At 43.1% G+C, this 17,060-nt stretch overlaps 1 protein-coding gene across 3 annotated transcripts in view; it reads right to left on the bottom strand.

The window, feature by feature from the left end:
* FEZ1 (fasciculation and elongation protein zeta 1) overlaps positions 1–16,337 on the bottom strand; it is a 39,718-nt gene extending 23,381 nt beyond the window's left edge. For 2 of the 3 annotated variants that reach the window (XR_002135750.3, XM_019710524.3), the window contains exons 1-3: positions 16,189–16,337; positions 10,593–10,937; positions 2,991–3,090 (exon numbers count right to left, since the gene is read on the bottom strand). Coding sequence is in view for 2 of the 3 variants with exons in the window: in XM_019710524.3 (XP_019566083.1) it covers positions 2,991–3,090; positions 10,593–10,903 (411 nt within the window). In the remaining variant the exon portion in view is untranslated. Of the gene's footprint in view, positions 1–2,990; positions 3,091–10,588; positions 10,938–16,188 lie in introns of those variants that run through there. The other variant, XM_088800857.1, reaches the window with a different exon arrangement.
* Positions 16,338–17,060: the final 723 nt, after the last annotated feature.

The raw sequence follows: 17,060 nt of genomic DNA, 5'->3' as shown, positions 1-17,060 counted from the left end.
AACAATTGTCACCCCAATAAATTTAATAAAATAAAATTAAAAAAAAAAAAAAGAAGAAAAAAAAAGATAGCGTCTAGAAAAAAAAATTGAAGTGATAGAATATCTGATTTTTTTAACCTTATTGTGAGATTTAGAGTTCACTCAGAGTTTGGGTTGAACTAGTGATAGATATATAGGAAACTAAGCAAATGAGAAAACTAGGTAATGCTTCACTCTAGGTTAAACAAAAAGTTGTACGAGAGAGGAAACATTCTTACAGAACCCTACACGATTCAGCAAGAAACAGTACTTACAGAGTTACATGAGTGTGTTTAATATTGATTTAACTATAAGTTAGTGACAATCCTATATTAGAAGGGGACAGGCGAAGCTGGAGCATTTGAGGAGATGTAAAAGAATTAAATCTTATCTTCCATAATACAAAGTTAGTAGATAACAGCCAAAACTGTTTATTTTAAATAAGCAAAGAAATAACAACATAAATGTGTTATTTAGAAAATTGAAGATACCTGCCAAAACAAACAGCTGAAAGCAATAAACGTGGTTGCCTCTATGGAGTAGAGAAAGACAAGTCAGGGGCTGTTGTTTTGATTTGTTTTAAGTCTTACATTATTTTAAAAGCATTATTTGACTTTCATAACTATGTACATGTGTTATTTGAATTTTAAGGAAGCCAAAATGACTCTCTGTGGTCATAATCCAACAGTTTGTATAATATTTAATTAAGTTACTTAGTTACCTCACAAGGACAAGCATGGACAGGTTTGGGAACAAACACAACTGATTCTTGGCAACGAACAACTTAAGTAGAAGAGCTATTCAGGCTCGCTAGAGAGAAGCCTACTAACTGTGTGCTGAAATTCAGCATGCCAAGGGCATCCAGTCAGTATGTTTTACAGAAGGAATACGGAGCACTGGTTAATCTAGCAAGTCGTTTAAACTGAGGTCAGTTAAAAGAGCTTCTACTGTAATGAATGCAGATAATTAAGGAGGATGAAATAAAACAGCCTTGATCCATCCACTTTTGCTACCCTATCTTTTCCCCACGGGTTAGATGGAAGAAATTCTACAAGGAAAGGAGCTCAAGATCATTCTTCTCAGGGTCATTCAATTTGCCCTGAAATATTAACCCTCTTGAGGGAAATCTGCAAATGAGAATAAATTGGAGTCCTTTTGAAGGGCAGACTATCTTAGATATCGTTTGGCTTAATCCACAAAATGAGTTGGAAAGGTCGCAAAAGAGAACAAAGCAAAATCTGCCTTTTGCATCACGATGGACTTATTTATTTTCAGTAACTAGACGTGTTCCATTATTGCCTATTTTCTCCTTTGCATTTTTGGGGTAATTACTAAACACCACTGTCATGCGGGGCAACCTGCGGGAGTCTCAGCTCCTGCTCCCCACATAAGAACACAGGATATGGTGAGGCCAAAAAGGAACACCCATGGAGACATAGATAGGGGATTCATACCACTATACTCTTGCTAACGGCTTGGTTGGAGACATAGGAAGCAGGAGCCACACTGTCCGCAACCCGCTGTCCACTTGTCTCTGCCAACCAACCCCACTTGCTAACTGCAATCCGCTCTTGCTAGCTCAGCCACCATCTTCTTGCTAGCCCCCATTTTTTCTGCTAGCATAGCCACAGCAGTTATATTAGTGGCCAATGGCTTACTGGTTACAGTTGACGGCCAACTAGCCACAGCTGATGGCCATCCAATCACAGTTGATGGCCATTTACTACCGGAGCCAGCACCCCTCCACGTGAGGCCGAGAGCCTGGAAACTGCTCTCTGGGGCTCTGTCCCCACAACCACACATATAAGCACAGGAGAAAATAAGTAGGTGGGAGTTCAAAATAGGACCTGAGACATACCCTCTGAAATCTATGCCGAGTAGGCTGGTATCAGATATCTTAGTCTCAACGTCACCATCTTACCTGCCCCAGTCAATGATGCCTTGAGGTTTTTGAGAATTTGGGATTGCTAATTATTAGAAGAGTTAAGAAGGCTATATGGCCACCTTTTCAAAAAATCAGCCAACTGATAGCTTTGCTATGCTGTTTTGGGCAATGATCTGCAGAAATATCACCCAGTAAGGGAAATCTCTTTCTCGCTCTTTCTTGGACTCAATCTAGAGCAACTAGGAAGATCAGGTCTACCCACCTCCCTCATTTGCTATGACAGCCCTTCCAGATAAGAAATTTTGAACTTCCTTTACAGCTGAAACTAGAAAAACAAGCAAGGCAGAAACTGACTTTTAGTATGGAGAAAGTCATTAAATGATTGTAACTTTCTATATGCAGATTCAGCTAGGAGGGGGCAAATTCTGCTAGGAATGAATCTATATGCAGGTTCACTCTGTTGTGGCTCTTCTGAAAGGTCACTGCCCACAGCCTGTGCAAATCAACCCAAAATAAGTATCCCCTTTATTTTTTCAGAAGCCCTTAGTCTTTCTTCTTTGGCATCAGCAACCACAGAATGTGAGTCAGGTCCAGCCACATAAACGTCTCGTTGGATGAGTTTCATAAAGAATTCTCCCCCATTGCATGGCCACCTCACTAATATCTGGGCTCCAACTCTGGCCATCAGCCAGGCCCGGAGCAGGCCACAGGTTGGTCAGCACTTGCTCTCAGCACTGTTTCTGATGGGACTGAACTGTTCATTTTAACCATCATTATTTGAACACAAAAGACGCCTGTGATAAGCACTCTCCTCCTCTTCCTTCAGACCACCCAGTTTTCCATGTGGTAGTACAAAGATCAGCATAGAAGTATCTGTGTTTACATTTTCCACAGAGAACGATTCCAGGACCTCATGTACCCTGGATGTGCCCTCTCATCTTATTTTTCACCTCCTCCACAACTCCTACCTCCCCAGCAATGATTTCGAACTAATGGGGTACACTGTTGAGTTACTGACTGTTTTTCTAACTAGAATCCACATCTTCTCAAGCTCTATTAAGTGGGGGGGTGGAGGGCAGAGAGGTACCTCAGTGTCAGAGCTGTTTCCATTCAGAGCCTCCATGTTTGGGTCCCTCCAGTCTTCTGAGAGTGAAGGGATGTAATTGTCTGTCAGAGCATCCCAAACCCTGTAAACAAAGAGAAGCTCTCATTAGCACACATCTGTGGTGCGGGCCCCGCCTGGAGGAAGGAAGAGCTGAGCCAGGGGAGGAGAGAGGCTTCTGTGTGTACCAGGCTGAGGTCATCTGCCTTCCAGTATGCAGGAGCAAAGCAGTTTAGAAACTGAATTAGAGGCACAACCAGGAGAGAAAAAACCAAGAGAATGGACCCTGGCCAGAAGCTTCCATGTGATAGGTGTTTGCTTCAGAGAATAGGAATTCCTTACCATTGAGATACAAATGGTAGCGTCTACAACCATGTTTCCCTGAAAATAAGACCTAGCCGGACAATCAGCTCTAATACGTCTTTTGGAGCAAAACTTAACATAAAACCGGGTATTATATTATATTATATTATACCCAGTCTTATAGTAAAATACGACCGAGAATTGTATTATATTATATTATATTATGTTTTGTTATGTTATGTTATGTTATGTTATGTTATGTTATATTATATTATATTATATTATATTATATTATATTATATTATATTATATAAGACCCAGTCTTATATTATAGTAAAATAAGACGAGGTCTTATATTAATTTTTGCTCCAAAAGACGCATTTGAGCTGATTGTCCGGCTAGGTCTTATTTTCAGGGAAACACTGAATGAAACCACCTCTGGCAAAAAATAAATTGGCCCAGAAAATAAATATGTCCCTCAACCAAATAGTTCATGTCTCATGAACCTAAGAAATGCCCGTTTCCTTTCCTATGGGCAGAGAAGTATGAGAGAGAGATAGAGAGACAGAGATAGAGGCAGAGACAGAGAGATAGATAGAGATAAAGATCTGGGCAGATTTTCAGGATGGATCGCAATAACATCAGGGTCATCATCTAGTGCCAATGCTGTTAATGCTTACTTATTACCCAAAATGCTTAGCAAGCCCGCGGGTGGCACAATCCTGCTGTCCAGCAATGTAGAGTCTAAGTGTGCCACGTCTCCATCATGGACACTCTAAGGGAAATATATGAAAGGAACCAATAAACACACAATTACTTTTCAGTGGGGGGAAGATGGGGCTCCCTTTATTACATTTCTTTTTAAAATTCTGATACGTACATTACAAGAAAGTGTTTTCTACAGTTCTTGTTGCTTAACTCACTTATTTCAGAAATTTCTTTGGGGAAGAAAGGGGGTGGGGAAAATCATGATGTCACAAATTCTCACACACAGAAAAATAAATAACTTAGTCAACACCAAGAGATTAATGTAAATCGGTAAACCAAGCTCCTAAAATAATGCCATCCATGAAAGCCATTAATGCTCGTGTTACTAGTAGATAATGATAAACGAGGGCGGTATGCAGTCCCCCTCAGGTGCCGCTGCATGTCAAACATGAGTGATATCTATGAGCCAAGGAAAGTATACTAATATGTGGAAATAGCCATTTAAAAATAAGCAAATATGTATACATATGGATCAAATATAAAACATGACAAAATAAGGGTTAAAATGCTGAAAAGATAAGATATATATAGATAGATAGAGATAGATAGACAGATAGATAGATAGATAGATAGATAGATAGATAGATAGATAGATAGAGATAGCACAAGGGAATATATATGTATGCGCATACATAGGAGCACAGATACTTGAAATTAAAATCAGACACATAAAATGGGGAAGAGAAGTGCTCGTAACATATATAAAATCAGGAATGAGATATGAAATATGAGTCTATAAGCATGTAGCTTTTCCTAGTGCACAATGTATACAATTTAAAATTGGTGCTAAAACTAAACGAACTCAAGAAAACACAAGTTAATGGCAATGCTTGGGTTAACCGCTTATTCATTATTTTCCTACAATTAGAAGAAAGCACTTTGTGAGAGCTCATCAAGTATTCATTCAGCAGGATTTCAGAGTCTACTTCTTAAACATGGGGTGATAATCCAATCTCCATCAGGCACTATTAGAGCTTCATTAATCCAGCCTAATTCTAAATCCAAGTCTCATTAGCATTTGAAAGCCAAGAGGCAAATATGATTTGCTCTCTCCAAGACAGAACTCCAAGCACCACACCCACTAGAAAGGTCAGTGGACAACTCCTTGCATCACTGCATCACATTCTCCGCTGTGAAAATGAACAATGTGCAATGCAGGCGCTGACCTTCAAATTTGTCCCTGCAGCAAGTACCTGGAAAATGAAACTCAGCAAAGCCCAAAATAGGCAGGAGCCTTTGGTACGGACCTCTCTCCTAGGCAGGAAGGAAGCCGGGAACGTTAGACTGCACTTTCCAATGACCTTGAAGCTCTTCACATCCTGAAAGTGACAGCTGAGGACTCTCTCAAATCTTTTAGGGAGTAGCAGATTTTCTCATCTGAGCCTCCACTGTCATACTCTGGATTTCATCTTCTAATTCTAGATTTTTAGTAACAATTCTCTAAACATTTATCTCCTCGGAATGTCAAGCCATCCTCATTCTCTTTCAGGCTTTGTCCAGGTTTTCTTCCTTTCAGAGGTACTTTTTATCCTTTGATGTTCATAAACAACCTTTAAGATAGTGACTCTCATCTCCTTGTAATCATTTGCCCATTTAACAATAACAACAATAGCAGACAACACTTAACAAGCATTTACCATAAAACAGGTATTATTCTAAACTTTATGTGGATTAATTCATTCACTCCTCACAACAACTCTGTAGGGCAATACTAATGAGAGGGAAAAAAAAAAGCTGAATCCAGGGAATTTAAACTTGTCTAAGTTCACAGAGACAGTAATGACAGAGATGGGATTTGAACCCAGGTCACAGAGTTACGGAGCCTATATCCCTAACCACTTAACTCTTCCCATTCTTGATGAATTTTATGATTGGCACAGGCATCAGAATTATATACCAAGGTCCAAATCACACTCTAGAACAGCAATTCAGAAACTGGCTCTGCATGAAAAATCTGTAACTACGTTGTTCTAGACAGTATGCTTTCATCGATACACAGAAGATGGAATGGCACGAACAGCAGGGGCACACGCTGCTCTGTCTATGTCTCCATCCCCAGGAAGTTTCAATGAAAGGCAAAGGGAGAACACTGGGAGGCAGGCAGCCACAGGAATGAGGAGTGGTGGTGAAAGGGGAAACATAAAGTGTTTTGTAAGGAAGAGAGTGGACAGGGCTTTCTCCCCAGAGAGGCTGTCTATCTGATTGTAAGCAGGGTCCTTGGGAATGGACATAGCCCGTTTTATAGGTATGCTGGGTTGGACTATAAAATTCCACTTCCCTGAGAAGCATCCTGCCATTTACTCTTATCTTGGGGAAAGGAGGCCTTGAAAGCTATCTACTATATCTTTTATCAAAGAACTAAGATTAAGCAGGTTGCCTCAATTCCTGTCATTATGCTGCCATGGCACCCAAAATTCACTTTGCTCTCTTAGTGCCTATAATAACAGAAAAGGCTTTTCAGGAGTTATTCTATAGCCTGGGCTTAGATGCCTGTAGAATTGACTAAACTGCTTTTTACCAGAAAGGGCTAGGTGCTTGGGAAAGGATGCTGGTAGAGGATGAACAAACCAAACAGAATGGATTGTGATAACACCTATACAAAAATTCAGGTCTGGAACTGGCAACATAGCTATCAAGGCTGTATTAATCCTGCTACACACACACACACACACGCACACACACACACACACACATCTACCGTGTTTCCCGAAAGTAAGACTTAGCCGGACAATCAGCTCTAATGCATCTTTTGGAGCAAAAATTAATATAAGACCCGGTCTTATACTGTATTATATAAGACCCCATCTTATACTATATTATATAAGACCCGGTCTTATATTATAGTAAAATAAGACTGGGTCTTACATTAATTTTTGCTCCAAAAGACGAATTAGAGCTGATTGTCCGGCTAAGTCTTATTTTTGGGAAAACACGGTATATATCTATTCCTGACAATATAGTAGACAATTTACAGAGCTTATTAGAATTCCAACTTGGTAACATTTCCCTCAACCCCCATTAGGCTGGCTACAGCCCTTGTCCAATGTTTCATTTATGTCCAGCAGTGCCAACATCCACATTTAGATGTGTGTTAACGTGAATACACTTTTGCAGCTAATACTTGGGAATTATTAGCACATTACTGACTTTGAACAACTCTTTGGAGTCTTTCAAATCCTTAAACAGAATCAATACTATCTCTGCCTCCTATATGAGGAAACTGAACCTCTAAGCAGAGAATTAACTTTCCTAAAAACCACAGTTATCTGCCAGCTTTTTCTATCTGATTATTTGGTATTTACTTGTCTTCATCTTAACGTATGACTAACTCCAGGCTATCTATTTATTGTGCGGACTTTATTTTTTAACATCACCTTTAACCCCATAATTCCATCTAAAGAGCAGGAAACTGTCATTGTTCTCACATGTTTGGCCCCTCTGTCTCCAGGGCACTAGCAAGAGGGCTGGAAGGGACCCCAACAAGGCAGGAAGTGGGGTGAGGACTGTCCGTTCCCATTTTGTAGTGGCCCCTAGGAAGCTCTGGTCTCCGGGTCCGATCTCTTATGATAAAAGTAAGGGTGAACACATATAAGCAAAGAACAGATTCTAAAATAGTTTCTAAATTTAAAAACAGGAAATATGGGCCGGCCTGGTGGCTCAGGTGGTTGGAGCACCACTGCTCCTAACTCCAAGGTCGCCACTTGGATTCCCACATAGGCCAGTGAGCTGCGCCCTCTACAGCTAAGATTGTGAACAACAGCTCTCCCTGGAGCTGGGCTGGTGGCCAGTGTGAGTGGCTGGCATGCTGCCAGCGTGAACGGCCATGGGCTGCTGCATGCTGCTATGGGCTACCGTGAGTGGCCGGCAGCCAGCGTGAGTGGTCTGCAGCCAGCGTGAACTGCAATGAGCTGCTGTGAGCGGCTGACCGACAACTGGCAACTGACTGCCTCAGCCGAGGGGAACGCAAGGCTCATAATACCAGCATGGGCCAGGGAGCTGTGTCCTACACAACTAGACAGAAACAACGGCTTGAACCGGAGTGTGGGGTGGGAAGGCAGAAGAAGGGGGGGAAAAGGAAAAAAAAAATTAAAAACAGGAAATACATATTCAAGTTTGACTCTGTTTTAATGTCTAGAACTTCCATGCCCTGACGAATCAGAGATAAATTGATATCTCAGCCAATTCCCTACTATCCAAACAGTTCCAAATGAGAACTAAAAAAATCAAAATTTCAAAGGGAATCAGTGCATTTGCTTAATGATTTGTGCTACCTTTAAGGAGGTTAGTTTGACCAAGAATTCCATTGCTTTTGCTTTAAGCTTCTATTATTTAACTCCAGCCCACCCAAAACACTTTCATTTGTGAATGAAATAGCCCTCTAAAATACTAAACCTAACCAAGTTTATTAGAACGCTAGAGCTATGCTCCGGAGAATCACAACCAAGTTAGATATTAAATCATCTTTTTCCTTTACCTCATCATAATTTTACAGTTGAACTATCTGGATAAGTGCCTAAAAAACAAAATACGTAATTCAATTATGATTTTTGTTTTAAGTTGTAAAGCTTTAGATACACCGACTGCCTAGAAAGCACAGTGTTAATTTCTCCCTTCCTAGATTCCTCCCTCTACACCATCCTCAAATCATGCTTTATCTCTAAGTAATTATTCAAACTTTGGTCTTTTAGTTGAGGCAGTCAGTGAGGCACGCAAGTCAGAAAAATCAGGATGAGAAAACCAATAACCCCCTGTGACGGTAATTGACATTGAGTGGCCTCTGCTAATGTGCTAGAAAAGAATAAGAACCTGCTCCCTGGACCTTCATCCCTAATGAAGCAGGGGGAGGGGGAGGATGAGATAGGGGAGAAATGATTTGTTGGAAGCAAAAGGAATTAGACACATCTTAAAATGTCATTTTCAGAGCACAGCCTGGGTGAGGTAAGAAATTAGGTTCTTTGAAACTCCTTCATCTGCTTCATCAAGATTAAGCTCTGGAGGTTTCAAAGATGAGGACCCACACAGTCAACTAGAGTTAAGTGACTAGCCCAAGGTCACACTGCGAGTTAGTGAGAGAGTGAAAATGAGAATTCACAGTCTTTGTATTTCTAGTCCATTGCTTGGTGCAATGAACTAGAGTGAAAAAATACCCTGTATAATAAAGCCTCACAGACATGCTTTTTTGACTTAAAGGAGCTGAGCAAATTATAACAGTCTCAGTATCTAAAAACTAATCGGTTTGAAACTTAAAACGGAATCAGAACACACAGCCCACAGTGGTAGTACTAGTCACCAGAGTGAAATGTTCTCTATGATCATGCCGTTAGGCTAGCACTAATTAAAAAGAAAAGATGGAAATAGCATGGATCTAGAAATACTTTCAATGCACCTACAAGGCTAGCTATTATTGCTCATCCAATTCATTCAATGTTCAATATTTCATTCAAAAAATATTATTTGATCACTTACAACACACCAAGCACTATGTTAGACAGTGGGGATACAATAGTGAGTAAGGCAGACAGATATATAGCCCTGTATTCACAGAGATACAGTATTAGTCACCAAATGAGCAACGACCTGCCAAATATGGTCAGGTTCAATCCTCTAGAACACACCTCTTACCCAACTTGTTCATGGTCAACTCTTCCCATTCTTATCCACAAAAAGAGAAGCCAAAAGCACAGTTGCTCAACACTTCCATTACCAAGTACTTGACATTTCTTGTGTGATGCCTAAAGAACAACTGGTGCATATTTCACCTCTGTAGAGAATTGACGCGTTTTAGTTTTTGTGGTTTTTTTTACTAAATTCCCCCAAACACCCTTCTTTATATAATAAATTACCCCCTTCTTTTCTGTCTAGTCACTTCTCAAACAGCACTTTCCTCAGATCTCTTTGCTTGACTACTGTTCAGAACTGACATAGCGGCTAGTAAGTGACACGAGGTCTCTGCACTCTCAGAAGCCACTGCCCCCAGTTGTCACCTTGATATTGTCCAGGGTAATTCCATGGACTCTCTGTTCAATTGGTATGCTTTCTTATTTGGCTATATCTCAACACTTCTAGATAATTTTCCAGTTCTGAGGGGTTGTAAATAACTTTGAAATGTTCATAATTCTGGTGTTTCTTGGAGCAAATTGTTCTAATGACACAGAGTCATCCATACAGTTTTGTTCTGGACCTTATTTCTGATATCTGGGGGCGTTACCACTGATATAAAAAAAAGCTGAACATAGACTCCAAAATTTACCATGCTCCTGAAATTCTATCTTGTATCTAGGGACGCCTTTCTATTTCCTAAAAATCCTTCATTCTTTTAAGGTTTTGATTTAAGAAAGCTCTGCCGGTGACTGTAAAGGGACATAACTGAACAATGTTAGCAATTACCAGGGCCCTGCCCCACTGACATAAAATGATGAGCAATAAGCCATGAACTCATAGACAGAAACTAGTTCTATGCCAAGGATCCTACGGGGTTCTTGTCGAAAGCAGAAGAGGGCAATTAAGACTCCTTACTCCTCGTCCTGCAGGGTCTCTTCCTCCTCTTGGATCTGGAACTGGTTCTTCACAGGAGCTAGGTTCTCAGTCTTGGCATTGTAATTCCGAAAGCAGACATTGAGCTTCTCATCAAATTCATTCACGAGGTCCTCCATGGACTTGAAGCTGATGATTTCAGAAGAAAAATTCTCAAGCTCAGAGAGGGAGGGGTCCTCGAGATGGTGGGGAGATGAGCCGTAGAGACACCGTGGCTTCTCCTCCCTCTCCTCCGAGCAGCAGGCCCGAAGGTCCTCGAACTCTTCATCCAAACTCACCAGTGGGGCCTCCATTCTTGCACAGCTGCAACTTTCAGGATTCGTTTCTCTAGAAGAAATACACAAGGTACTGTGAGTGTGGAGTGGGCTTTTGGACTGAGGAACTGTATCAAGTATTCCATGATTGCGTCTCTCTAAAAACAAAGATGCCAGTTCCCTGGCAATCACTGCTTCTGCACATACACATTATTACGCACTTCAGGTGTTTAAATATTGTTGTCAGTGTGAGTGATACTGACCTAAATAGAGTAAACTTTAGAGACACACCGGCTTCCTATTCCCTGCTCCAAAAAACCCAAGTGGAGTGATCAAGTGTGTTGCCCCTGGACCAGACTGCTTACGCTTGCATCCCGTTCTACCCTTATTAGCTGCCGCCTTAGCAAGTTATTTAACTTCTCTGTGCTTCTTTTTAGTCTTCTCAAGACAGAAGTAGTAACAGGACCTACCTCCAATGGTTGTCATCGGGTTAAAGGAGTAAACGCAGGGAGGATCTTAGAACAGTGTCTGGCAGACCATAAATGTCAATGTTGTTCAATATATGTTCACATCCTTAACCATGTGCTCTGAAAACTGCAAGTTTTTCATCACTTATTTGGTGGCAAAACCTGACCTGACCTAGCTCATTTGGCAACTAAACCCGATCTGCATGAATATAAAAGCTGCTTATGGTTTTAAGTTATCCCATTTAGTGTGTTTTGCTGTAGAAACATTAAGTTGTTTAATTATAGAGATTGCTACCCCAGCTCCCAGGGGAATGATATGCAGAATACGCACTCTATGACTGCCTTCCAAAATTTGAGATAATCTAAATTCTGAAACATGCCTGGCCCCAAGGATTTGGGATAGGGATTCATGGATCTGGATATGAATACCATCATCAATAAATAATAGACGAATAGAACACTGATAGATACCTTCCAACAAGCACGTGAAATTTTCCCAGACACAGCACATATGTCTGGGACTAGAGGAATGGATTAAATGATCTATTATCCTGTAAGAGACAGGCCTAATTACCCATGTGTTCCAGAGCCAGAGTTCATAACCATCTTGGGCACTGTGCCCTGGAAGGCTGCACCCTTGGGCCTCCTTTCATTTCCCAACAGCTCCAGGCCTTCTTCATACATTGCCTTCAACTGTGGTTTATCCATGTGTGTGTACCTCCAAACCCCTCCCCAGTTTAAATCTGAATTCCCCGTGGGCACAGACATCCCCTGAATATCCTCCACTGCTCCTAGCACACACTGCCCTGAGGCTAGGCAATCGATCAATGTGTATTCACTGAAAAATCATCTCACCCCCGATATAGCTTCTCATTTTCAATTTCAAGCAGCACAAGCATCATTATCTATCATACCCTTCTCTGCACACAAAACTTCCTTCCTTGGGGGCGGCTGGTTAGCTCAGTAGGTTAGAGCGCGGTGCTCCTAACAACAAGGTTGTGGGTTCGATCCCTGCATGGGCCACTGTGAGCTGCACCCTCCACAACTAGATTGAAACAACTACTTGACTTGGAGCTGATGGGTCCTGGAAAAACACACTTAAAAAAAAAAACTTCCTTCCTTGTAACACAGAAAGGCAACCCAACTTTTCTCTCCTGTCTGTGTGATTACTGATCCAGTTAGATGCCTAAATTGGAACCACTACCTGAGACGCAAGCAGACAGCAAAAACCCTGGGTTTGGCTCTAGGAGTGCCATTCTCCATCTCTACCCACAAAGCTAAAACTCTGCATAAGCGAGGCAAAGGGTATGCCCGGTGAAGATGGACAGCTCCTCCTGGGATTTTACTGGGATTAAATCAAGTTAGTATCACATCACATCAAAACATATTCTGAGTATTTACAGTTTACAAAGGCAGAATTATAGGACCTTAGACTACAAAAGGCAGTGTGATATTTTGGAAAGAACACAGGCTCAACAGACCTGCCAATGTCTGGCTCAGTGACAAATATCATGGGTCTTGATTATCTCATTTGTTAAAATGAAGGTGGTGGTACAAAGCTAATACGTTGGAAAGTTAACTTTAGTAGCATATTAACTTAATTAATAATTTAATTGTAATATATTTTATTTAATCCAATATATCCAAAATATCACCATTTCAAAATGGAATCTATATTTTAAAATATTGAGACATTTTACATTCTTTTTTCATACTAAGTCTTTGAAATCCAGGGTGTATGTTACATTCATAGTACATCTCCATTTGGACAAGCCATCACCTTTCCAGTGCCCAGCAGCCACATGTGGCTAGTGGTACCATGTTGGACAACACAGCTATAAAGCAATACACAACTAATTGTCAGTCAGGGATTCTTTACCTAGGGTCTACAGATGCCAACGGTTCTTTGACTAGAGCTATATTTTATTTGATGCATTTAAAAACAAATTCAGAGAAGGATTCCATAGGTTTCTCCATGTTACCAAAGGGGCCCGTAGCACAAAAAAGATTAGGAATCCCTGAGTGCCCAGGTGAGTTTAGAAAAGATCAGAGTGCAATAGAGAATAAGTATACAGATGAGGGGCTTGTGTTGACGGAGGCAGGACTCTGTGATGGTGAAGAGCCTGGAGTCTAGGATCCCGTCCTCGTCCTATCACTTCCTAACTGTGAGACTCTGAGCCAATTATCAACCTCTTTGTGCCTAGTTCTCTTACCTATAAAATGAGATTTTAGAATAGTACTTACACTGAAGTTTGTTTTGTGAAATAAATGAGATCACCTTTGAAGTGCTAAGCATGTATGGACTACTTGGTACCCAACAAATGTCAATGATTTTAGAAAAATGAGGATAACTTAGTTACATGGAAATGTGAAGTGAGAGTGCTTCAAGAAAAGAAAAACTATCCCTGCTGTGATATTCTATGTGCGTTGCTTCAGAGTACTTAGCAAATGAGAGAACTATTGCTGAATGAGTTTTATTATCTTTTTTGCTAAAGCACTCTTCCTATTTTCAATTCATTTGGTGAAAGACTCTTGGATCATCGGTCTCATTTCAGAGAGGCATCAAAGCTAACCGGCTGATGTTTCAGAAATTTACGCTTCCTGTAAATCTGTACAACTTCTTTAGGAGAGAAGGGGCGCTGGAAGGAGTACGTAATACGAAGGGGGTGCTGATTTGAAATGGCACAATCTATACTAATTAACCAGCAACAAGAGGGCAATCCAACTAGAATCTAGGACTAAGACTGAGTTTTGAGTGTTGGCAACAGGAAGATTGTGGTGAAAGCCCCTATCCTCAGCCCACATAGGCTCTACAGAAATGGATCCATTGAGATTATAAAAGAAGAAATGGACATCATAACTCTAGAGTTCAAAAACATGATCATAATCCATTATATATAGCCTGATTTATTTTCATCAATGCACTACCTAGGAGCCAAGAAGTTGTGCATGAATGGCCAGCTGGAAATCGAAAGTCACTCGACACCCAAAATGCGCCCGGCATTTGTAGAAAGACCGCAGGCTGCAGCAGAGGAGAAGAGAGTCAGGCATTCTGACTGGCCCTTCCATGGCCTGGTCTCTGGGTTGGGGTTGGCAGCCCCTCTTGAAATAATGCGCTCTTCTCTCCTTTCTTTAGCTCCCTCTCTTTTGCTCCTCTCTATTGGTAGGATGCCTTTGCCCCCCAACTGAAATGTCCTACTCTTGCATCCTGGCAAGCTTGCCCCTGTCTTAATTCACAGCTCATCTCAGAGGCCTCCTCCCCTCAAAAGCTAGGGTTAACACAATTGATAGTTTATCATCTTTCTCTATACTTCCAAATCGATTTTTTAAAAATACATGAAGAATGGCAAAAAAAAAAAAAAAAAAAAAAAAAAGGAACCATAGAAGGGTTGTCTTGTCTTTTTCTCTTTATCGCACAACAGAGTGCAGGACTATAGTTTGTGTCCTATAATCTATTCCACTTATTTTGACTCCCAATACATGATGTAATTTGGAAAAGAAAAGGTATTTCGGAGCTTAACAAGAGGTTCAGTAGGAAACACAGAAGCCTCTCGTGCAGCATAATGATGCCCCCAGCTGCAGCTTGGGGCTGCAGTACAAATTTCCAGTCCCTGCTTTGCTGAGCTGAGCAGAGTGGAGCAGAGCAGCAGAGAATTCCCCATGCCTCCACAAAAGCCCCATGCCATCTCCCCCTCCTTCCCACTACTTGCTCCATAGATCAGTTGATACTGTGCGCCCCCACCACCATCCCTAGAGGCTGCCCTCCATTGATGCCCCTTCAGTTTTCCCGCTGCTCCTCAGCAAAACCCAGTCAGTATACATGATTGTGCCAGCTTCACAATTTTGACAGAGAGTATTTCATTGCATATAAGCCAGAAAACCCCGTTGAGGTTCTGCTTCCTCCAGTTCCCCCTCCTCCTGCTGCTCTATTCACCCTCATCTCACATTCTCCCCACCCTCCGCCCCAGGGCTCTTGGGGCAAAGAAAGACTCCTCCAAGCAGCATAATGGCTGGCGCTCCAAGGAAGGTGGGCTCATCCCGCGGGCCGCACACAGACTCCACAGCCCTTTTGGCCACCATAAGACCGGGACACCAGAGTGGGAGGGCTGTCAAGCAGCGAGGAGGGAAGACAAGAGAAGGGATAGGCAAGAGAGAAGGGCTGTGATAATACCCTCCGCCCCGAGCTCTAGAGGCCCTGAGCCCACAGCAGGCGGAGCGCCCCCCACCACACTTGTCTTTTCTCCGACCTGGGCTATGGTTCAACAATCGCTCCCCAGCGTCCGCCGCAGCGGCCAGGGTGCTGACCCTGCAGGAATGCTCGGTCCTGGGGAAGGCCTGGCACCCCAGGGAGCGCACGGCGCGGGGTGGGGCGGGTTCTTAGGGGCAGAGAGACTGGGGCGTTGAAGGTGACAGACCAGATAACGGTCCTAGAAGGAGGCACCGAACCACTGCTCCTGCACCACCAGGCAGCGTCCTCTGCCTCCCCGGCCGAAGACCGCGTGCTCAGGCACAGACACACACACATACACACACTCACATACACACACTCACGCGCGCGCACACATACACATATACATACTGTCTCTATACACACACACACACATACACACACCAGGCCTGGGCCTGGGGGCCCAGGCTCTGATGGTGCTTGCAGTGTCCATGGTCCCACGTCCGCGGCCAGGCGCTGCGTCCCCTCTAAGCTCCCGCGAAGGGTGGAGCAGGGAGTGCCGGCCTCCCGGCTCTTCCTTTCCGATTCCAGGATGGGACCGGTCAGAGGTCCTCCTCACCACCCCGTCCAACCCCCTCCCCCCCACAGCCGTGGGTTGGTCCGTACGAAGGTCGACCCCGCGACTGCACCTGTGCTGGTCCTGGCGGAGGGAGGCGGGTCCCGGGGCTCAGCGGGACACCTCCATCCACAGAACGGCCGGAGCGCAGCGCAGGGCAGCGGCCGGGCAGCGGCAGCCGGGCAGCGGCGGCTGCTGCAGCGAACTCCCCTCCACCCTCCCCGCGCTCGTGCCCGGGCTCCGGGGGCGCGCCCGCGCTCGGGCACCCGCCTACTGGCACATGCGAGACTGATGCGTCATCTCCTCGTTAACATTCATAGCCTTCCTTGGAGCAGGTGGCTAGCTGCCTTTATTAATATTTATGAATTACTGCTCCCCTCCTTTAATATTGGTGTTTCTGCTTCTCGCATGAATGTATAGAAGCTCCAAGATGTGCGCGTGTAGTAACTACTGATATGGAAACCTCACTGGCCCTGACGCTGTAGATGTTTCATAAAAACTAGACGGTGGCTGAGTGGACGGGCACACGGACGCCCACAGACACAGTCCAAGACCTCCTGGACTTTCTGGGCATCCCATTCTACTCTGCTGGGGCTGAGGTAGGCAAGCTGAGGGATCCTGCCACTTCCAACCGAGTTCAGGTCTCCAGCAGCAAAGGCGATGAATGCTTTTACCACCCAAAGATGCGGGTTGGAAGTTGGATCCAGGCTGATAAAGCTGAGTGAGGTTTCCGGCCCAGGAAAACTTGAGAAGATGGGGATAATTCACCAGGGATAGAAGGAAGGATCCCGGGGCCTTATGAAAATTTACTCCTGTTTCATTTATCTTGTCCACTCTGCATATGCCTTAGAGATGCTTTCGTAGGAAGTCTAATAATTTATGAAAGCTGACTATGAAAAGTGCAAGAACTGCAAATATCAGTGGGAGGCACTGAAAGAGCCTCTC

Source organism: Rhinolophus sinicus, chromosome 9 (assembly GCF_057876585.1).
Source record: "Rhinolophus sinicus isolate RSI-liver-muscle chromosome 9, RSI-T2T, whole genome shotgun sequence".
In the NCBI taxonomy this organism is placed as follows: domain Eukaryota; kingdom Metazoa; phylum Chordata; class Mammalia; order Chiroptera; family Rhinolophidae; genus Rhinolophus; species Rhinolophus sinicus.
Note: the sequence above shows the minus strand (reverse complement) of the source record. Positions and strands in the feature narration are given on the sequence as shown.